General features: G+C 40.5%; 1 protein-coding gene across 1 annotated transcript in view; it reads left to right on the forward strand.

The window, feature by feature from the left end:
- The first annotated feature begins 1,540 nt into the window (after positions 1-1,540).
- PDXDC1 (pyridoxal dependent decarboxylase domain containing 1) overlaps positions 1,541-24,241 on the forward strand; it is a 57,444-nt gene continuing 34,743 nt past the window's right edge. The window contains exons 1-3 of the mRNA XM_036738084.1: positions 1,541-1,671; positions 21,033-21,106; positions 21,567-21,632. Of these exons, the coding sequence (XP_036593979.1) occupies positions 1,651-1,671; positions 21,033-21,106; positions 21,567-21,632 (161 nt within the window). The 5' untranslated portion in view covers positions 1,541-1,650. The remainder of the gene's footprint in view (positions 1,672-21,032; positions 21,107-21,566; positions 21,633-24,241) is intronic.

Below are 24,241 nucleotides of genomic sequence, written 5' to 3' on the forward strand. Positions count from 1 at the left end.
TCACTAATTATGTTATCCCAGGCCGAGTCACTTAATTTCTCTGCTCCTCAGTTGTCTCTTCTGCAACATGAGTAAAAACTCTTATGCTACCTTATCTCTAGAAATAGTTGTGAAGAAAATGATTTGCAAACTTCCAGATGTCACATAAATGTAAACTATTGTATAAAAATAAGTGAATGTGGTAGTAACAGCTAATTGGGGTCCAGGTCTCCTAGAGGCCACACTCAGCAATCAGTCCTCCTAACAATTAATACATTCTAGGGGCTCTCTACAACCTTCTGGATCAATGCGTCAACTAGCATCTATCAAATGGGTCAGTCATGGTGTTAGGCCTTCCAATACAAAGAAAGCCTCCCCCCCCCAAAAAAAATCCCTGCTCTCAGTCAAATTAATGGGGGAGACCACAAACAGTTATGAGCAAACAAAATATTGGAGATAATCTTAGAGGGAGGGCACTAGCAGGATCAGGAAAGGCTTCTTGTAGAAGGTGGGATTTGAGCAAGGACATGAAGGAAGCCCGGGCAGCTAGGTTGCACAGTGGATTGGCAAAAAATCAGGAAGTCTGGAAGACTCATCTTTTTGAGTTGAAATCTGTCCTCAGACACTTGGTAGCTGTGTGACCCTGGGCAAGTCACTTAACCCAGTTTCCTCATCTGTAAAAGGAGCTGGAGAAGGAAATGGCAAACCACTCCAGTATCTTTGGCAAGAAAACCCCACAAGGGTTGTCAAGAAGAGTCGGAAGTAATTGAGCAACATCAATGGAAGCCAGAAGGCTAAGGTAAGGAGGGAGAATTCCAACATGGGAGCAACCAGTGGAAATGAAAGGAGTCAGGACATGGTGGTCTACTGCAACCTGGGACTGGTCTGTTTCCCCTTCTTTCCCCCAACATGACGTGGAAGGGCTGAATTTCCGTTTTTAATCTAACACGGTTTATGAGGGGTCCTGACACCAAGCAAAGGTTGCAGGGCCTGTGGGGTGAGCGCTTCGAAAAGCTGGACAGCTCTCAGCCTAATTTCAAATCTGCCAGTCTTCCCAGCTCCGCCCGCTTCCCCAATCATCAGCCGTGCAAGGAGATGCTGCGGCCACGCATGTGCAGGTGCAAGACTGATGCTCTCCCACCCTCTTCCAGGGAGAGTGACCCGTTCCATTCTTGAGGGAAAGGAAGGGAGAGGCGTTGGGAACTGCGACGAAAAGAATGGCATCTTATTGTAGCAATCTGCCGCTTAATTTTTATGACAAATATATTTTTTTAAAAATGGATGATGTGTAACGAGTTCGAGTCGACCCTTGGAGATTATGGTCTGAAACGTGTCATCCTTTCTCCTCCTCCCTCCCCCTTCGGGTCCACGAATAGTAAAGACGGTCACGTTGACGTCACCGACCTGGAAAGCCGAATGGCTCCACCCACTTCCGCGTCGCTCAGGTCCGCCCCGCCCCCTTCTGGACATTCTTTCGTCTCCTCCCTCTCCCCTTCTCCTCCTCCTTCTCCCCCTCCTTCCTCCTTCCCCCCCACCCCCCTCACCCCCCCCATGGAGGATTGGCTGGGACGTCAGCGCTGCCAGCGTGGAAACGGCAGCGGAGGCGCAGGAGGCGGAAGTGGGACGCGGGACCGTCCGGCTGCCCTCGGAGCCCGCGGCTCGTCCCGAGTCATGGACATCTCCCTGGACAAGGTTCGTGGGGAGCCAGAGCCGAGGGGAGGCGGGCCCCCTGCCCCGCCGGAGGGCAGACCCCGCTTCACGCCTCCCGGGAGGCGCTCGTTGATTACCCGGGCGCCGGGACGATCTTCCTCCGGGGGCGGCGGCTGCCGGCCCGGACTGGCGTCGGGGCCCGGGTCGGGCGGGGGGCGGGGCTGTTCCCGAGGAGGGGGCTGCGGGTCGAATGGGCTGCGAGTGCTGTCTGGCCGGGGCTGGCCCGGGCTGCGCGGTTTGTTCGGATTGTGAGCCCACGGCGTGCGTCACGGGCGGCGGCGGCGGCGGGTACGAGCTCCCCCGGGCTGCCCTCGCTCTGCGGGGCTGTGGAGCGCGGCGGGGGGCGGCACATGGGCGCTCGTTTGGGTCTGACCGCCGTGTCAGCACGTGACGGGCTGCAGAACTGGGAAGCCGAGGTGTCCATCAGTCTGTCAGTCAATCAGGAGACATAGATTAAGCGCCTACTGTGCACGGGTCCCCGGGCACCTAGTGGGCTAAGTTCTGGGGAGAGAGCAAGAAAGGTCAAACACAATCCCTGCCCTCGGGGAGCTCCCAGTCTACAGGGGAGCCCACATGCAAAGGAGCTATGTGGTCCGGGATAAATTGGAAATAATCAATAGAGGGAAGGCACTGGAAGCAAGGGAGGGGCGGGTTGGAGGCATACGAGCTCCCCATCTTCCCCTCCTTTCTAGTCATGGAGGAATGGGTTAGTGAAAGGGCTGTCTGTTCCTGGGATCATGAGACACAACCTCGGGGTCGCCGCTGTGGCTGCTGACGTCCCAGAGCCTCCCATGTTCCTCCCACCTACCCTCCCCCCCCCAAGGAAAGAGCAGCTCAGAGACCCACGTGCCGAAAAAAGAAATTCTGACAAAATCGGAAACAGAGCGTGCATCCCCCCCTCATCTTCTCTTTCAGTTCAGATCTCATCAGATGAAACGGAGGCTAGGAGTTGGGAATGAGAATCAATTTTGTATTTATTTAAAACTGTACCTACAATTAGTCACTACTTAACTAGCAGTAGGTACCTACAATTTTGTTTCCCTCAAAGTATTCGCACCCCTTTGCTGAGAGATTCTTGCTACTGACCAGATTTTTACGTGTGTTGGCTCTGTAGTCATTACCAGCGTTCTAGTGACTTTTTTCACCTAATTTAAATTTAAAAATTAGTTTACTTCCTTATAAGTTCAGATGCCGAAATAGTCCTTGTAGACTTGTCCTACAAGTCATAAGAACATTGGAGGGAGTAATTGTACAAGTAGTGCCAGCCATTGTGCCTACTATGTACCAGGTATGCCCACACAGTGATATGTTGTCAGTTTTGAATAATCATTGCAGAAGGGAAACAAAATGAAAATAACGTCTCATTTTTAAGCTGTTTCATTGGTGAATATTATAACATCGTGGTTCTGGCTAAATGAAAATGTTCAGGCCATCCTTCAACTTTTACTGCTCACAGTTTCATTTTTTTACCTGGGCATCACCCGTGGTGGAGTAAAGGGATGGTAAGAAGCTATTCAGTGTGAAAGTTTTCTCCTCCGTTAATTATATTTTGCACAGGTCTTAAGGGAGAGAGAACAAACTATGGGAGGGCTTGTGTATAATTCAGTGAGGTATAGGGGACTAGGATGATTTACTTGCAAGTCTAGTGTTTTTTTAGGCCAGATCTCCAGTCTCCAGTTTAGGACCCAACTTCAAATATTGCTTTCTCACCATTTGATTAGTACTTAGATCAGTGTGGGTGTTTGATAAAAGTTAATTGGTCGTAATGATAGATCTTGTGCTATCCACTGAGAATTTGAAGAGGTAGTGTCTTACTAGGCTGTTGCCTGCAAAAAGTTTCAGCATTCTTTAGAGATTCTGAATGTGTGGGAAGTTTCTGTATGAAGCCGGTTTGTATGTGAATTACGAATATAACATCCTTGAAGAGAGTACTTAATTCTCTGTATTCTGCCAAGTAATAGAGAACCTTATCTAAAGTCAGCAATTCCTCATGACATAATTTTGTCAAGGGTGTCATGAAAGGAGTATTAATCTCAGGGTTGGGACACCTGGGTTTGAGTCCTGACCTCTTTACTTACTTATAGTGTATTGGACAAGTCATTTGACCTTTAGGAGCCTCATTTTCCTTATCTGCAACCTTTGAATCAGTTAATCAGCAGTGCCGATTTAATGGGTAGTGAGCTGGCTGTCAAGCCTGGAATATCTGTATACACTTCCTGCGTCTTACATACACGTTCACGGTTATGGGCAAGTAAGTCACTTAAGCAGTCAGTGCTCCTGAAGGCTTTCTCAGACTTGAGTTTTCCGGAGAGGTACCACCTGCCTCATTGAGGAGTCGCTATATACCAGTGAAGTTACACAGTCCAGTCTCTATCCTAGTTCACCCTATTCTATTTATTAAGCACCTGCTAATTTCCAGACACTTTGCTAGATGCTGGAGACTCAAAGACAAAAACCAATTATTCCCTGCCTTCTAGGAGTTTAAGTTTTACTGAAGGGATACAACTTTTTACAAACCAAAAAGTACAGGATGTAGACAAAACAGATATGAAGTGATGCGGACGGTTATCATTTGGGACAATCAGGAGAGGCCTCTGAATAAAGTCTTGGAAGAGAGTGGGGGGAGGGGAGGGTTGTTAGAGCATTCCCGACCAGGGAAACGGCCTGTACGAAGGCACAGAAGTGGGAGATAGAGTGTGGCTTGTACCTGGAGACAGTTCGATCGGAATGTAGACTATGTAAAAGAGGCACCTGTAAGATCCGAGTTGGAGCTAGATCGTGAAGGGCTTTCTATGCCAAACCTGGGTTGCTTCTTGTACTGGGGAGGCACTTGATTAGGAGTAACAGTTGGCCTGTTGTGCAGAGATTTTCTCTATAAATGTACACAATTATTAAGTATGCAGAAAGGAGATATTCTTGACTGTGTCTCAAAGTGCAGATCGCAGCAGCGGTAGTGTGAAGATTTGAATAGCTCTTTGCTTCCAACCTCCACGTTCACTTGAGGTAATAGAATTGCTATAGGATCATAGATTTAGATCATTTTTTAAAATTAAAGTTAGATCATTCTTTAATGATCCTATTTTAAACAGAAAGCCTAGTGTTATTTACCTCATTCATCAAATGGTTTTTTAAAAACTTATATAAACTCAGTTAATGTAATTTTGGAAAAAAAGAAAAGCAAATATATCAGCTCCTACAGGAAACCTTTTCTAATAACCAGTTCTTAGTACTGTCTTCTCAAATCATCTTGCATGTATTTACTTGCTTACATATTATATGCTCCTTAAAGCCAGGAACTGTTTCCTGGGAATTTTTGGTGGGTTCTTAGTACTCAGTACCTAACACAGAACCTTGCTTATAGTTATCAAATTTAATGCTTGTTGAGTTGAGTTCTTAGTTTAGAAAACCCATTATTTTAAAGTTGTAAAACTGTACATATATATTTAATGCTATATCTAAATTTTCTTCTAGGACCATCTATTATGAGAGGGTACCCTGCTGTTTGTTTCCTTATTCAATTCCATCCTCGAACAACTCTTGGATGTTGTTTTACTTTGCCGATTTAAAGAGACAGGCTCATTTTAATTGTTAATGTGTTGAGTACCCATCTCCAAAAGAGTAATTTTAATTCTCCTTATCTGAATAATTAGTACTAAGCTAATTTTCATTGTCTTTGGTAGAGGATATAGGGTTCAAACTCATCTTTGTTTGTAGTACAGTTGCTCCTTTGGGCTTTCATTATGAAGTACTCTTCCTTGTGCTACCACCATATAAAGTGTTGTAGCACCTGCCTGAGTGGAATGTTCCTGACCATTACCTGACAGTAGAAATTGCCTTTAAAATAGCTTAGAACCAAAAGCAAATCTCGAAACAGCCTTGAAATCAGTCAAGATGGCTTGTTTGGCTTTGTAAGTCTTATCTATTGCAGAAAACTTCCTGTCCAGGGTTGTGGATTGTGTGATTTTCCTGCTTCTTCAAAGACTCTCCCAGATTCCTTTCCTTTTTTATGAAGGCCCTGAAAGGATATGTTAGCGCTAAACTGAAGGCTGGGCAGTGTGGAAAACTGGTGGACTGCAAATATCATACACAATTCTTAATGCCAAGAGTTTATTGCCTTATCTTTACGTTAAGGGAGAGGAGTTGAATTTTTGTATTGCCCGCTAATCATGACTCCACTGTAACTTTGAATCGTAGGGTTTTGATTTGGTTTTTATTTTTTTCTTAGGTGAAAGGGACCGCAAAGATCAGCCAGATAACCATCTTTATTTTACAGATGAGGCCTAGAAAGGTAGAATGACTACCCCAAGGTCTGCTAGTTCATAGTAGAAAAAGGATTACAACTCAGCTCTCCTGGTTTTCAGATCAATTTTCTTTCTACAGGAAAAAAAAAGTATTTGCTTCAGTTAATTAAAAAATCATCCATTTTGGGGGGAGTGGGGGTGGAGCCTGCTACTTAAAAGATATTGTTTGGTACTTGTAGAGGATAAAATGATTCTTGCCCTCTTGGGCAGTAGTTGTAGGGCTGATTAGACTAGGAATTATGATACTAGGCAGTAGGTAATCTTTTTAATACAGAACTTGGGTCTATTGCACAAAAAAAGACCTGACCAAGGATCAGATAATAAATGTAAAACGATATATAAGCCTTAAAGTAATTATAAATGTTAGCAAAGAGGGCAGGGCCGTGTGGTTTAACAGTGAGTAGTTTCTAAAGTATTTGAATTATATACTCTATTGGTAAAAAATTTTTGAGCAGACTCCAACATATGTGTATGTACTTATTTATAAATTATGTGGCTACTAGTAATTATGCACATTATAAAACTTAGACAAATGAGAAAAAGACAAAAGAAATTTTAAAAATATTAATGATGCAAAACCCTTTTTTACTCTAAAATATTATTAACAATGATGTTTTCAGTAAGAGCAATGTGATATGCTTTGTTACTTTTTAAAATCTTGGTTTAACCCTTTTACTGCTGTGATTTGAAGGTCTAGTTCTAAGTCCAGTTTATTTTGATACTTGGTCTAATAGCTGTTGCAGCTGAAAAAGATACTTCACAAAAACATGTAGATCCAAATGGGAAAAGTGCCTTGTCAGCTGTAGTTACTGAATCGTGATACTGATTTTTCAGTACCAATTGACAATTATTCAAAAGGTTTTGTTGAAATTCGTCCAATAATTTTCCTTCCCTCATTTATTATTAAAAACTATTCAAAATATACTGCAGTTTTGTTTTTAACAAATGGGTTCAGAATCCAAAGAAATTAGTTGGAGGATTTTTAAACCAGAAAATTCTATTTCCAAATTTTCTGTGTATACAGATACATGTCTTTATAGGTGGCACACAAAATCCTTGTCAGTAAACTGGAGAGGAGCAAGAACATACCAAGAAGAGAGAATGGTCAGTAGTGTCAAATGATCCAAAGAGGTGAAGAAGGATGCGGAGTAAGAAAAGGACGTAAGGTTTGCCAGTTGAATGATTTGGCACTTTCGTTTGAGTGAGGAGTTAAGGATTACTGGGGAGACTAGAAGGATGCTGGTGCTTTTGATGGAAATAAAGAAATTTGGAAGCTGCATGGTGGGCTTGGGGGAGCAGTGAAGATGGGGAAAGTAATCGTAATGAGATCTGTGATGTACATCCTGACCCATCCTGTGCTACTCACTCCTTTCTGGGGAGAGGAGGGAGTATGGGGGAAGTGCCCATTATGTGAAAGCACAGAGTCTGCCCATCTGTGGTAGCTCGATAACTGCAAGGCAGAGTGTGGGCCTGCATCAGGACAGCCAAGGGAAACTTCCAAGGAAGGTGTGGTTTGAGGAGTGTTGACCCATAAGTGGTTGGTGTGGTTGTGTTGGAAACAAACCCATGGATTAACTATGGCAGGATGGGTGGAATGCAACCTGTCTTCCTACTCTCCATTTAACTGATCAGTTTTTGACCTAAGGCCCGCCTGCTGGCTTTGTGGACAGCTGGAATACCTGTATTGAAGTCCTCATGTTTGTAGAACTGTGAGTTAGTTTAGTTATTCTGGAAAGTAATTTGGAACCTCACCCAAAAAGCAATTAAATGGTGCATACTCTTTGACCCAATGATGCTGCTAGTAGGTCTGTAACCCAAAGGGATCAAAGAAGGAGTTGAAAAGGACTGATATGTACAAATATATTTATAACAGGCTTTTTTTGGTGAGGCAAAGAATTGGAAACTGAGAGGAAGCTCATCAGTTAGGGAATGACTGAACAAGTTGTGGTTTATAATTGGAATGGAGTACTTTTGTGCAGTAAGAATGGTGATGGGAATAATTTCACAATAGTTTCAGAAATACTTGGGAAGACTTATGTGAGCTGCGAAGTGAAGTGAGCAGAACCAGGAGAAAGATTTATACAATTACAATATTGTAAAGATAATAAACTTCGAAAGACTGACCAAAACACAGTGACTAACCACATTCCAAACTCCCCATGATAAAACATGATTTCTGCCTCTGGATGGAGAGCTAATTGATTCAGAACATATTGAGTCATCTTTCCTTCCTTCCTTCCTTCCTTCCTTCCTTCCTTCCTTCCTTCCTTCCTTCCTTCCTTCCTTCTTTCCTTTCTCTCTTTCTTTCGTACTGTGAGAATTTGTTTTGCATTAAGTATTTGTAAATGGATTTTTTTTTTGCCTTAATGGGTGGGGGAAGGGGAAAAAAGGAGGGAGAGAATTTGAAACTGAAAATAAAATACATTTTTTTTATAAAAGAAAAGACATAGTCAGGATATTGTGTCTTGTTTGAGGAACAGCAAGGAAGCCAGTGTCTCCAGATGGTAGAGTACATGGAAGGGAGTAAAGTACAGAAATATTGGAAAGATAGGAAGGGATCAGATTATGAAAGACTTTAAAAGCCAAACAGAAGCATTTATATTTCAACCTGGAAGTAATAAGAAGTTATTGGAGTTTATTGAGTATGGGGAGGTATGACATGGGCAGACCAGCATTTTAGGACAATAAGTTTGACAGCTGAATGAAAGATGAATGAAAGATCGGAGTGGGGAGAGATGAGGCATAGAGACCACCCCAAAGAATTTCATTAGGCCACCATGGTTATGTGAGTGGAGAAAAGGGGACATAAAGAAGATGATAAATTGGTTCCATTACGGAGGCAGTTCGGCATGTTTGATGGAGCGCTGGGCCTGGAGTTGGGAAGATAGGAGTTCAAATCCAGCCTCTTGACACTTATAAGCTATGTGACCCTGGGCAAGTCACTTAACCTCTGCCTCAATTTCCACATCTATAAAATCGGAATAACACCACCTACCTTACAGGGTTGTTGTATGGGTAAAGTAAAATGTTTATAAAATGCTTTATAAACCTTAAAGTACTACATAAATGCTAGTTATTATTATTTCATTTGTTAATTCATACTGAGAAGTCAAATTCCATACTCGAAGTACATGTATAAGTCAAAGGTGGTATAATAAAAGAGTTAAGACCTTTTGGTAACATCTGCTGGTATGATTTCTATTCTTTGTGATTGTATTAGTTAAAAACACAGACCTAATTATGATTTTTAAAGATGAAGCATCATTTGCTATTTATAGTATAGTCTTATTGAGAACCTTGGTGTGAAATATTGATCCTTTCCACATTTTTTTAAATTAAAGTTTTTTAGAAATCTCTTGTTTTTTACATTGTCTTCATTCCCCAATATATCCCAGTAAAATTACAAACAAAGTACAAAATTGCAAATGAAACCATAAACTCAGGGTATTTTTTTAATATTTTAATAAAAGAAAAATATAAAATATAACAAAATAATGATGACTCTTTATTGTAAAGTGTCCTTGCCTTTTTTAAAGTAGTATTTGTCAAATGTGTGCAGGTATAGAATAGGCTAGGGTGGCCTACCTTTGACAGATTGCACATTTCTTTTAATGACCCAAAACTTGTCCTTGAAACAAAAACCCAATTTTCTTTAACACTATGGTTCTTCCAGTGATATATAATAACAGTAGTCATAGCATACTTCAGTCTCTGAAGAGTTGAACTTAAGGATCTCCCAAAAGCAATGGAAAAACACATGATGGCCATCAATATGCTGCTACACATTACAAATAGAGTTATGCAAGAATAGCCATATGAAGGATGTCATTAGAAAATTGTTGACTGGAGAAGATAGGCTGATCGTGTAGCAAAATGAAGCACAATAAATGTACATCCCTCATACTACATTAATATTCCCACAAAATGAAGAGAATTAGAAGAACTTTAACCCTTCTTCATCTCTCCTACTTCTCCCCCCCCCACCCCATTATTAGTTTAGACCTCCTGTATAGAGATTTGTAGGTAAGAAGTGCACAAGGTGGACAGTCAGTCATGGATGGTCTATGATGTACATTGTTGGAAGGAATGACCACATTAATGAAATAACATCTCTTGGAGCACTGGGATCAGGGATGTGTGTGTGTGTATACACGTATATATTCTTTTAATTGTTTTCTTCAATTTGTATCATTTAATATATCTTTACATGTTTCTTTGTTATTTTCTAAGACATTTACTAGCAGCACTAAATACTTTTGTACAGATTTTTCCCCCTTTTATCATCTTTATTATAGGGTCTAGTAGTGGGATGACTAGACAAAAGCTTTTTCTAACTGTTGTGATTTTCACTTCCATCAACAGGGCAGCAAGCTTGTCTATGATCCAAATACAGTTTAATGGTTTTTATCTACTTTTGTGTGTAAGATGCCCGTCCCAAGTCTCTACCTACTTCAGTCCATCCTCCATTCAGCTACTAAAGTGATTTTCCTGAAGGGAATGTCCTGTCATGTCACATTCCACCTCCACCCCTCTCAGTAAACTCCAGTGGTTCCCTGTCACCTCCAGGATCAAATATAAAATGCCCTCTTTGGCATTCAAAGTCCTTCATAAATTAGCCCTTGTCCTACCTTTCCAGTCTTCATATGCTTTACTCTCTGACTTGTACTCTTTGATTCAGTTGCGCTGGCCTCCTAGCTGTTCTAAGAAAAAGACACTCTCATCTCTAAGCTGTGTGCCTGGAATGCTCTCCCTCCTCTTCTCCGACTGCTGACTTCCCTGGCTTCCTTCAAATCCCAACTAAAGTCCCACCTTCTAAAGGAAGTTTTCCCCAACCTCTCAATTCTAGTGCCTTCCCTCTGTTAATTATATCCTATTTATCTTGTATATAGCTCGCTTTGTGTATATTTGTTTGCTTTTTGTCTTCCCCATTGGACTTTGAGTTCCTTGAAGTCAGGGACTGTCTTTTGCCTCTTCTTGTATTGCCAGCATTTAGCACAATGCCCAAGATATAGCAGGTGATTAATAAAGATTGATTGGTAAGAAGCTCCCAGAATCAACTAACATACATTTGTTAAACCTTCACTATGTGCCAGACACTGTGATAACTGGAGATACAAAGACAAGGTGAAATAGTCTCTGCTTTCGAGGGGCTTAATGGAGAAGACAACATACATGCATATTATTACATACCAATAAAGAGCTATTATTATAGTGTCAGGGAAACTGAAGACATAAAAGCAGAAGAGAATGACTCCAAAACATATGTAAGCAATGCCTTAGAGAAAAACACAGCTTGGGCACAAACAACTGGAGGAGGGGAAAGGGAAAAGAATAGGCGTTTATAGAGTTACTGTGCTAAGTTCTTTTACATATATTATCTCATTTGTATCCTCAGAATAACACTGAGAGATAAGTGCTGTTATTAACCCCATTTTACAGTTCAGGAAACTGAAGCAAACAGGTTAAGTGACTTGCCCTGGATTACACAGTTATTAAATGTCTGAGGCTGGATTTGAATTCAGGTTTTTCTGATTCCAAGCCCATCTGTAGGAGATGAAGCAAGAGTTCAATTATTTTTTTAAAAAGCTAAAAAAACTTTTTTTTAATAAATGAAATGAGAGCGCTTGTGAAAAAAAATGGAAAATAAGAATTACAGAAAAAAGAATTGGAAAGAAAATTAATAGTTTGTTGGCACAAGAGGTACAAAATCTTGACTAAGCAGCAAACTCCCTGAAAATTAGAATGAATCAAAAGGAAGCCAGTGATTCTATAAGACAACAAGAAACATTAGAACAAAGTCAAAAGACTGAAAAATTAGAAGAAAATGTAAGGTGTGATAGCAAAAACAGCTGACCTGGATAATAGATCAGGGAGAAAAAATTTAAGAATCAATGTAAGAATCATTGAATACCATGACCAAAAAAGAACCTAACATCCTATTTCAAAGAAATCTCAAAACTACCCGGATCCCTTAGAACCAGAGAGCAAAATAGAAAGGATCTAATGATCACCTCCTGAAAGAAACACCAGAATGAAAACTCGAAGGAACATCATAGCCCAAATCCAGAGCTTCTGTCACTACAAGCGTCCAGAAAGAGGGAATTCTAGTAGTGAGGAGCCACAGTCAGGATCATATATGATTTAACAGCTACCATTACGAAGGATTGGAGAACTTGGAATACAATATTCCAGAAGGCAAATGGGTTTATAATCAAGAATAACTTACCTAGCAAAAGTGAGTATAATGCTTCAAGGGAAAAAATGGATCTTTAATGAAACAGAGTACTTCCAAGCATTCCTGATAAAAAGATCAGAGCTGCAGAGAAGCTCTGAAGTTCAAACACAGGGCTGAAGAGAAACAAAAACGTAAACATTAATGAACAGTGGAAAGGGATGAAACAAGAGTAAACTCCTTACGCTCAGATATATGGAGGTGACATGTGAGGTCTGAACCCTGTCATCACTAGGGGTCATGGAGGGAGTCTAACGTGTAGGAGTAATTCAGCTATGTCTTGATCTTAAGAGAAAAATGGAAAGAGTGGGAAGAGGAATATAATGTTGGGGGTAGGGGTAGAGAGGAAAGAAGGTTAGAGAAAATTATCTCCCATGATCAGGTGCGCAAATAAACAAAAAGGAGGGAGTGGCGGGAGAAGCTGGCACCTGAACCTCACTCTTATCTGAACTGGTGAAAGGATGAAAGAATACACACACGCAGCACGCACGCACGCACGCGCATAGAAGTACAGTTCACTCGAGGGCAGTAGGGGAGAAGGATAAGGTGGGGAGGGTGAATTAGAGAGAGGATAGATTAATGGAGTGATTGGTCCTAAGCTAAACAAACTTATGTACAAAAATATTTAGAGCTCTTATTGAGGTGGCAAAGAATGGTAATCTGAGGAGGTGCCTATAAATTAGGAAATGGATGAACGAGTAATGATAGATTAAGAAATGGTGAAGGAGATGGCTTCAGAGAAACCTGGGAAGACTTGTCTAAACTGATGCAGATTGAAGTGAACAAAACCAGGAGAACAATTTAAACAGTGACAATACGGTAAAGACGAACAACTTGGAAAGAATTGGGAACTGGGATTAGTGCAGTGACTATCCATGATTCCGGAGGACTAGTGATGAAACCTACCACCTGCCTCCTGATGGAGAGATAAAAGACCTGAAGTGCAGAATGGCCAATGTGAAATTTGTTTTACTTGGCTATATATGTTTCTAACAGGTTTTTTTCTTTTGTTCTCATGGTAGAGGAGGGGAGTTGGTACATGAAAGAAGATTATTGCTGAATATATATAAAAAAATTTTTTTTCCCAAAAAAAGAAAGCTTGTTGAGAGATTCAATTAAGCAAAGTCATTTACAGAGCACTGAAGGACAACTGTGAGGGTAGCAAAGAAATAAAAGTTAGAAAACTTCTGCAGAGGTTTTTAAAATAAAATCTTTATAGTGTCACAGTTAGTGGAATGACTATAATTGGATTTTAACATCACAATTCCAGATGTACTTATAGAAGAAGTGAAAACAACACTAAAGCAGACAAATTTGAGAAAGACAGCTGGACTAGATTGAGTGTACATAGAAACAGCCCATGCTGGAGGTGACAGATAGGAAGACGTTGAAAGATCAAGTCTCAAGTATTTGAAGCAGAAGAAGATGGTAAAATTATGAAGAAATAAAAAAGATCTCCAACTTTATTACTGCTCAGAACAAATAGAGCCTCTCTTACTATTAACCCGTATACCTACTTTCCTATCTGTGTAAAATCATGAAAATAATCAACACGTATTGAGCATCGTTGATAAATGTAATAGAACTGAAGAGATAGGCATTCAAACCATTCCGCAGTAGACTACATCTTGACCATCACATAGTTGAAAAATGTAGAAAATATACGATTCCATTGTGGTTAGTAGTTCTTAACTATGAAAAAATTTGTCTTGTAGAGAAAAATGACCTTAAATTCTTACCTTTTAACCTGGTATTTGCTGTGCATATTTCAGAATCATGAAGTATTCCTTCAAAGAGATAATAATAACCTTTTCCAGTCCTCTGATCATCATTACTAATGGAGTAATAAAGTAGGGAGAATTACATGTTTGACATTGTCATAGAAGAGATCCAGCAAAGAGTCTAAGTTGAGGGGGGATTCCTTATAGGTGGTGTGGTCTTTCAGATGTTGCAATTTTCAGATGTCATCATGCTAATTGTATCAAGCCCCAAAATAATGTAAGTAATTATCCTAAAATGAGATCCCCAGTTACTCTGAAGAGTTTGGCCTAACTATCCACAAAGCGGGTAGATGAGGAATGATGTCCAGAGAACTTGAAGAGCACTCTCTTCTACCCTTCCGTCCATTAACAGTTAGGTGTACTCCCCATGGCAGACATCTGAGAGGACGTGGATGAAAGACACACGGGATGGGGTGGGCCTACCTGGGTTCCATCTGCATCATTAGGGTTATTATCTGCATTGTGATTACAGCTCCTTTGGGATAATTGAACATTTGAGCATTTCTTAATGGTACTGCATTGTAATGTTGTCATTTTGTTTTTAAGGCTTGTAGTAATAGCTGGTATTTATATGGTGCTGTAAGGTTTATTAAGCACTTCGAATACATTAATTTTTATTCATCCTCACAACACCCCTTTGCAGTAGTTACTTTTGGAATTACCACATTTTAAGGGTAGGGGAAAACATTTGATTTTAATATCATGAACAATTGTTATACATGGGAACAAAGCAATGTGCCAGAAGAAAACAGAAAAGGGAGAGTATTATGACTAAGGCAGAAATTAATAAAATAGAAAACAAAAGAACTGAAATAGTGGGAATAGACTTGGAACTGAGGTCATCTAGTCCTACTTTCTCTGGGGACCATGGTTTAAAAAGGGCATTGATTAATTGGAGAATATCCAGAGAAGGGCAGCCAGAATGGGGGAAGGCTTTCAGTCTGTGTTATACATGTGAAGATCATTTGAAAGTACTGAGCCTGTTTATCCTGAAGAAGAGAAGAATGAGGTGGGACATTGTAGTTGCAAGCATATGAGGGACTGCCATGCAGAGGAGGGGATTAGACTTCTTCTGATTGACCCCATAAGGCAGAACCAGGAACGGTGTGTGAAAGATGCAAAAAAAGATTTTTAACAAGGAAGAGAGGAACCCTGTTCCCCCAGCAGTAAAATTGAACGTATAGAAATCATCATATCTAATGCCTGAATCTCTGGTAAGGGTCTGATATCCAAGATATATTTGGATAAGATAAAAATATGAAGAACCATTCTCCAGTAGGTAAGTGGGTAAAGAATGGAGTAGATTATTTAAATCACTAACAAGAAAAAGGTTTTTTTTTTTTTAAAAGCCAGCTAAGGCTTTATCACATACCCAGCAAATTGACAAAGATGACAAAGGGTAGAAGTAGGCACTGGGAAAACAGGCATGCTAATACATCGTTGGTGGGATTTTTAATTGGTCCAGCAATTTTGGAAAGCATTTTGAAATTATGCTTAAGTGACTAAATTCTTCTTGTCTTTTGACCCAGAGATCCCAGGGCTAAGTATATATTAGGTCGTATAAATAGGTCAAAGATACACACCCATATACCACAGAATGATATAGCAGCATTTACTGTGATAACAAGAATTGGAAACAAAGTAGATGTCCATTAATTGGAGAATGGGTGAGCAAATTACTATACATAAATGTAATGCAGACACAATGAATATGAAGAATTAACAAGAGCATGGGAAGACCTATGTAAAGTTATTCAGAATGAAAGAAATAGAACTAGGAAGGTGGTGTGCGTAATGACCGTAGCAATGTAAACATAATAAAAATAACAAAGATGAATTGTCTAATTATAACGACCCAGAATGGCTCCAGAGGAAAGTTGAGAAAATGCACTTCCATTCTTTCACTGCAAGAGTGGTGGACTCGAGTAGAATATTGTATATAATGTGCAACATAATGTATTGGTCTTGTAAACATTTTCTTTAGCTTTTTAGATTTTGATTGAAAGAGATAACTCAGTGAATAAGGAGGAGGGATATATTCAGAAGTGCATGTAATATAAGACAAAGCACATCAATTTTTAAAAGTTAACACAGTTCTACCTTTAAAAATCATCCCATTTTTGTTTGTGAAACTCTTATGAATGTTGCATATTGCCCAGATTATAACAGGAAATTGGATGGACAGTCTTCAGACTAGTGCTATAGATGGACAGTGAGCTGGGCCTGGGATTGGATGGCATGAGATTGGGTTGGGTTGCATAGGACTTGTAGTTATTATTGCCACTCAGTGCTGTGGAAGTTAACTTTTTAATATTTATATTCCCTTGGTGATGTATGGTTATGCACATCATGGAACATTATGATCTCAGAAGAGCCAGTGGCAAGAGTGGAGATGAAAAAATATGTTGTCCGAATTTAAAAAAAAAAAAGGAAGAGGGTGGAGTGCTCAAACTATAGGCTTGTGAAGTTGACTTTGGCTACTGGCAAAATTCTGGAACAAGTTATTAAGGGCATGGTTTTTGACTAGAAAGGGAGGTAAGAACTAGTTCACTAAGACTTAGTATGGATTCATCAAGAACAGGTCATACGAGACTAACAATTTCCTTTTTTTGAAAGTACTACTAGACTGGTAGGTCAGGGAAACAGTATATACTTTGATTGTTCTGTGGCAGCAAAGCTCTCTTTGCACGGACAAAATGGGATGATGCAGGCTGAATATGAGTGCAGTTAGGTGGATTGGATCTGGTTGAATAACATGGACTCCAAGAGTAGTCATCATGAATCATTGTCATTAGGGAGTGGCAGACAGGAGGTCTCTCACGGTGTGTGTTAGGCATCCGTCCTTGGCATTCTGATATTTAGTATTTTTTACCAGTGACATGCTTGACGTGAAGTGCTAGATGAGAGGCTTATCAAATTTTCAGATAACAGCATCTCAATATTCAAGAATGATAGTACAGATCTAAACTTGTATTCTAAAAATCACCTTTGCCATTAAAGGATGGGGGAAGATATATCTAGACAACAGGTCCTGGTAAAAGATCTGGGGTGGATTGCAAGCTTAATGCATATTTGTAGTAGAACACATAAATAAATACAAAAAGTTGATGTGATCTCAGGCTTCAGTAATAGAGGCCAGGTGGCCAGAATGAGGAAGATGATAGTTTCATTGTGCTCTTTCCTGGTAAGGCCACCTCTTGATTGCTCTCAGTTCTTAATGCCACATTATAAGAACAACATTGGCAAACTGGCATGTATCTGGAAAAGGGTGGCCAGGATGGTGAGATGATGAAGTTCAGCCAAGAGAAGAACTCGAGGGGGGAGGTATGATGGATGACACAATAGGTATCTTCAAAGTATTTGAAAAGCCCTCCTTTGGAAGAGGAATCTTGTTTTGCTTAAGTGCAGAGAGCAAAACTAAGAAATGACTGAAAAGTTTTAGCTCAGTATAAGGAAAACTGCCTGCAAATTATAACTGAAATAGGGTGTTTTGAGAGGTAATTGCTGGGGGTCTTCAGGCAGAGGGTGAATGATCACTCGTCAGAAATGTTGTAGATTGATTCCTCTTCAGCTACAGATAAACTTTCAAGGCTCTTCCAACTCTAAGCTTCTTTGATTCTGCAAGTAGGATGTACCGTATTATCAACAGCAGCTTGTAAGTAGAACATGGCATAAGAGATCTCATGAAGGACACACACGTACAGAAAAGGAGGTGGGCTGGTCATGTAGCAAGAAGGAAGCATAACAGATGAACTACTCACATACTGTACTAGTTTTCACAAATGTTAAAATTGTCTGAGGAAATTGACTGTGTTAGATAATTGTGCAGGTAGAGAATGTTTGGAGGAGTAACAATCTGCATTAATAGAAGGAGTGCCCAGAGCAGTAATATCGCAGATCCATCAAACTTAGATGGTGCTTGATGCCTCACTTCCTTTCTCCAGTGACTTAGCGTATGGAGCCTTTTGTATCTTACTTTATATTGTGGTATGTGTGTTGCCACATTCCCGAGATCTTTAGCATACCATGTTAATAAGTCCGGATGTTCCCCTGAATATTCGTTCAGCAAGCAGTAGCACTCTGCAGGGTGCCGGGTATATACAAAGACAAAAACAAAATAGTTCCTAACCTTAAAAAGTTTAACTACTTCTGGAAATGAAGTAACATATATCCAAGTAAATAAAAGTATAGACAAAGTCACTTGGAAATGAGGAGGTAGGGAGAGCATTGTCTGCTGGTATAATCTTAAATTTCTCTATCTGATCACAGTCTTATGTTGCTCCATCTCTCCCTTCCTCAATCTGTACCTTAGTACTCCTAAACTTTTGTGCTAATTGTGACCTCCGGTCGCTGTGCCCCTCACTTCTTTCCCATGCCATCAGTCCTGCTCTGGGATACGCTCTCTTCTCTTGCCGGTCATGACCTGGTAGCTAGGCAGTTCAACACTATACTATCTTCTGCTCTAGAATCCCTTGCTCCCTTGTCCCATTGTTGCTGTCACCTTGCCAAGCCCCAAACTGGAATTATTCCCACTATCTGCTGAACAGAACTATAAGGAAGTCATGAAATATGCTGACTGGGTCTACAATTTATTTATATTATGTGATCTTGGTTGGGACCTCATTGCATCAAAGCAGTCCCATCTTCTGTTTTTCCCTAATTGAATTCCTATTCCACTTACCAGAGGCTGTTCTAGATTTTTTTTAGTTTATTTTTTTGAAGTTTGCCTCAAACCTCCCACAATACCTCTTCTCCCTTCTTACCTAAGGACTTTGATTTGTACTTCACTGGAAAAAAAAAAGACCCTTTGCCTTGTGCTCTCTCTTATCCCCTTTCCCATCTCTTTACTCCAGGCTCTAATGAAGAGGTGGCCATTCTCCTTGGCACGGAGAATGCCCTTTTCTATGTACCATTTATCCTATCCCTTCCCATATTCATTAACAGGTTGGCTCATTCATCCCTCCCTTTATCTCCAGTCTCTTCCTATCTTTGATCCCTTTCCTGCTACCTAAAAACAGTTCCCAAGTCTCCTCCATCCTTTAAAAGAAAACCCAAACCCTTCCTGGATCTTCACATTTCCCCACCAGATGATATCGAATATTTCTCCTTTTCCCGACTTGAAAAAGTTGTCTATCCTTGGTGCCTCCATTTCTTCTCTTTTCATTCTCTTTTAAACCTTCTGCATTCTGGCTTCTGAACTGCAGCAGTTTTCTCCAAGTGCTTATTGGTCTCTTAATTGTTAAATCTAATGGCCTTTTCTCCTTTTTCATCTTTCTTCAGGTCTTTGCAGCATTTGATACTGTGGACATCCTCCTCCTGGACACTTTCTGTTCTGAGTTTTCATGATTCTCTTCATTTGTGTTTCTCTCTCTACCTATTATCCTCAGCCTCTTTTTGCGTGATTTTGTTGCTCCCACTGTCTGTGGCTATACCTTCAGGCTCTGTCCAGGTCCTTCTTTTTTATCTCTGTATTTTCTCACTTATTCTTTTGTGGGTTCATTTATTATCTCTCCGCATATGACTCCCAAGTCTGTATGTCCTACCCTGATTTCTCTCCTGAGCTCCAGTCCCAAATCACTAAGATTAGACTTGGACATTTCAAACTGGATGCCTATCAAGTTCAGCCTGTTCTAGGCAGAGCCCATTATCATTCAGCCCAATCCCGTCCCTCTCCTGAACTTTTCTGTTGGTGTTGAGGGTACTGCCATTCTCTCACTTGACAAGGTTCAGAATTCTGGTATTATCTCAAACTCCTTACTTTTCTCACATGTCAGGTCAGTTGCCACATCTTGTCATTTCTCTCTTCACATCTGTTACCCCCTTCTCTCTGTACAACCCTTGCCATGGCTGGTGGTGTAGGGTTTAGAGTGTTGGGCCTGAAGTCTGGAAGACCTGATTTTAGGTCTGGCCTCAGGCACTTAAAGCTGCATGACCCTGGGCGAGTCACTTAACCTCAATTTAGTCAACTTTAAAATGGGGATAATAGTAGTACTTCTAGGGTTGTGAGGATCAAATGAGGTGATAATTGCAGTGTACTTAGCATAGTACCTGGTACATGGTAGGTGGCATATAAATTCTTATTCCCTTCTCTACCCTTCATCACCTCCCTGGATTCCTAGAATAGCCTCGTGGTGGATCTCCCTGCTTCAAGTCTCTATTCTAACATTTTCTCCAGGCAGCTGCCAAATTAGTTTTCTTAAAGAGCGAATCTGAAAATGTCACCTCTGGCCCACCGAACTCCAGTGGGCACAAGTGTTCAGGAGGAGAAAGTGGCTGACAGTGTCAAAAACTGTGGAGAGGTTAGATAGTGTGAAAGCCAAGGCTATTAGTGTAAGCCATGAAGAGATCATTAGTAACACTGAGAGGGCAGTTTTAATCATTTGGTAGATTTGGAAAACAGATTGTTAAGAGTTAGAAAATGAGAACGGGGACAGAAGTAAAATTTCTAAGTTGTTGTGAGAGAAGAACTAGAGGACTTGAGGGCATGGTAGGGGCGTGTGAAATAGATTTTTTGTTTTGTTCTTAAAGGATGAGTGAAGTTTATTGTAGGGAACGGGGACCTCCAGGATCAAGATTGCTACCTCACGGTCAAGTCAGTGTCAGCTTTGTGGAGGTTCGGTTAGAGAGAGGATGGTGTTGGATGCAGGGAGACCAATTAAGAGTCTGTTGGCAAATCTGTTCTATGACGTATTAATGATTATCACTCTATCCTTGACCCCAGAATACCAGATTTAAAAAAAAATGTTTGTTAGTGTCTTGTAAGGATGTTGATTGCAGGGTTAAAAAGAATGCACCGTTTACATTTTGTATGATAATTAAAAAGTATTTGTGGAGTACTTGTCTTAATATAGGGACTTTTAAAAAGAGCTCTTGTATTAGGTAAAAACATCTTTTTATGACTTGCAATACTATATATATATATAGCTATTTCCTAACATATTTCTTTGACTTAAAGTAATATGCTGATTGAAATATATTTCTAGAAGGGTGGAGGGTTATTTACATGCAGTTTATCTTTTTATATAATAGATGGTTGACCCTACACTAGCTGAAATGGGAAAAAATCTTAATGAAGCAATGAAGATGCTAGAGGACAATCAGAGGTAGGCATCCAGAACAATTCTAAGCCTTGGAAATCTGTGAAACTGGTGGCACTAGTTTCCTCCTCTTGCCTTTTGTAACAGGTAAAAGATGCTATAATTAAAGGATTTTGAACATGTGTAATTTTGGTCATAAATCCAGTTGGATTTCTGTCTTTTAAAAGTTTCATTTCCTCAGCATCTTTATTTGAATCTATAAACAACTTTTCTTCCTCTGTATTCATTTTTTGTGTGAAACCAGCAAAAACCACCATCCTATTAACTAAGCAGAATACCTTAATATGCTTTCTTTAGGAAACCAAACTTTCTTTTAAAAAAAACCAAGGGAAAGGGGGTAGGAGAAAATGTTTCATTTCTTCTAAGTTAGATTTGCTTTAATAATTTAAACAAAATTTGCATAATGCATGTGCCACTAGTTTGCATAATTAAATGTTAACAGAAAGTTTAATTTTTTTTTAATTAGAAAAGCAGAGGAAGAGAATGAAAAGAAGTATTCACCAAGAGATATTCCAGGGCCACTTCAGGGCAGGTAGGTAACAATGTAGGTAGTCTCTGTTTTGTTGGATAAGTTTTTTTAAAAAAACAAAATGTTCAGATCAGCGATGTACTGTTTTGCACTTAACGAGAATCTAAAGTAAGTTTGAATCAAGTTGTGCTATTGTCTTGACACTGAAGTAGTAATCCTGATCCTAGAAGGTCTCAGATGCCATCTTACCTACAATGAGCTGTACTCATCCTTTAAAATAAAATCCCAACCCACTTCATCTGACCCTGCCATCCTCTCATAGCTCTCCTCCCTTTTTTTCAAAGGAAACGCCTAGAAATTCCATTTCTGTACCTTAAAAATTTGTCTTCTTTTAAAGGTTACCAATGATCTTTTAACTGTGAACTCTGAAGGCTTTGACGTTCATTCTCTTCTGCTTCTCTGTGGTTTCTGTTACTGTCAACAATCTTCTCCTCCTGAATACTTTTTCTTCCCTTGGCTTTCGTTATTCTGGTAATTTTGGTTCTACTTCTTAGCTGAGAACTTTGTGTCATCTCTCCTCCCCGAACATCACTGAGATGCCATTACCACTCTCTGCTCCTTAATCCCCGTCTCACATGAAGAGGTGGCTCTTTTCTTCACCAAGGCAAACCTCTCTACCTGTACATGCTATCCTGTTCCATCCCACTCTCTCCAGCAAACTGCTGCCCTCTATCATTCCCCCTTTCTCACTAATCTTCCTTGTCTCGGTCTGCTGGATGGTTCCCTGCTACCTCCCGTCATTCCCATGTCCATGTCACTCTGACTTGATCTGTCAACTCCTGCTGGCCGTTATTATGTGTCTCTTTTTGTGGCTAAACTCCTTGATGAGGCCATCTGTATTGATGACTACTTCTTTACTCTTACTCTCTTTTTAACTTTCTATAGACTGGCTTTCAGCCTCATCATTCAACAGAAATTGCTTTCTCCATAGTCATCAGTGATCTCGTAGTTGCCAAATCTATTGGCCTCTCCTTAGTCCTCGTCCTCTTTGACCTCTCTGCAGCCTTGGACATTGTCAGTCACCCTCTTTTCCTTGATACTTTTCTCTCAGGTTTCGGTGATACTACTCTAACCTGCTTCTCCTCCTACATTTCTAACCTGCTCTTTCTCCTCTTTATCCATGTCCCACACTGACTCTGCTTATGCCCCAAGCTTCTGTCCTCCACCTTCTTCTGCTATACTGTTTTGTGTGGTCTTCTCTTCACCCCCTATGTACTTTGGCTTGGTAATCTCATCGGCTTCCATACATTTAATTTTCATCTGTTAATGATTCTCAGATCCATTTATCCAGTCCTAACCTCCCTCTTGACCTCCAGTCTCACAACTTCAGCGGCCTAATGGACATCTCAAACTAGATGTCCCGTAGACATCTTAAACTCGAATTGTCCAAAACTGAACTTATTGTCTTTACCCTCAAACCTTTCCCTCTTCCTAACTTCCCTGTTACTGTCAAGGATACTACCATCTTCCCAGTCACCCGGGCTTGCCCCATGGGTGTCATCTTTGATTCCTCCTACTCACCCTACTCCCCCATATCCAGTTTGATGATTTTACCTTCAGAACATCTCTAAGATATGCCTCCTTCTGTCAGACACTGCTGCCACCCTGGTGCAGGGCTCTCATCACTTCACACCTGGACTATTGCCGGAGCCTGTCCCATGTGTATCCCCACTCCAGTTCATCCTCCACTCAGCTCTCATAGTGGTCTTCCAAAGGCTCAGGTCTGATCTTCTCTCACCCCTTTTCCCCCATTCAGTAAACTCCATTGGCTCCTTTTTACTTCCAGTATCAACTATAAAATCTTCTGTTTGACTTTTATAGTTCTTTATAACCTGTCCCTCTCCTATTTTTAAATCTTCTTACCCCTTCTTCCCCTCCACGTACTCTGCTATCTAATGACTTTGGCCTCTTTGCTGTTCTTGGATGCGACATTCCATCTCTTGAGTGTTTTCACTTGCTACCTCTCATGTCTGAAACATTCCCTCCTCATCTCCTTCTCCTGGCTTCCTTCAAGTCTCAGCCAAGTCCCACCTTCTGCAAGAAGCCTTTCCCAGGCCCCCTTAATACTAGGGCCTTCCCTCTGAAACTGCCTCCAGGTGTCTGTGTCGTTTGTTGTAGTTGCTTGCATGTCGTCTCCTCCATTAGACTGTGACCTCCTTGGAAGCAAGGACTGTCTTGCCTTTCTTGATATCCTCAGTGTTTAACATACTACCTGGCACATAGTGATGTTTAGTAAATGCTATTGACTTATTGATTTCATAGAATTCTGGATTGAGAGCTGGAGGGAACCTTGGACCATCTAATACGATTTTACAGATGAGGAAGGTTACATGATTTATCCAGGATCACACAGGCAGGAGGGATCACAGACAGGACTCCTGCCCATGTGCTTTGACTCCATGGCCAGTATACTCTTCTGACTATAGTATCCTTTCTCCTACCGGTCTCACACCTCATTTTCCTTTGCTAGATGCATTATCATCAGTCTCTTATCCTTTAAACTTAGATGTTCCCCAATTCTGTGTCCTGGATTCTTTACTCTTTTGTCTCTATATTCCCTTCCTCAGTTATCAGTTGTTTCTCATAGCTATATATTCAACTCTCATTTCTCT

This window comes from Trichosurus vulpecula, chromosome 9, assembly GCF_011100635.1.
Source record: "Trichosurus vulpecula isolate mTriVul1 chromosome 9, mTriVul1.pri, whole genome shotgun sequence".
Taxonomy (NCBI): domain Eukaryota; kingdom Metazoa; phylum Chordata; class Mammalia; order Diprotodontia; family Phalangeridae; genus Trichosurus; species Trichosurus vulpecula.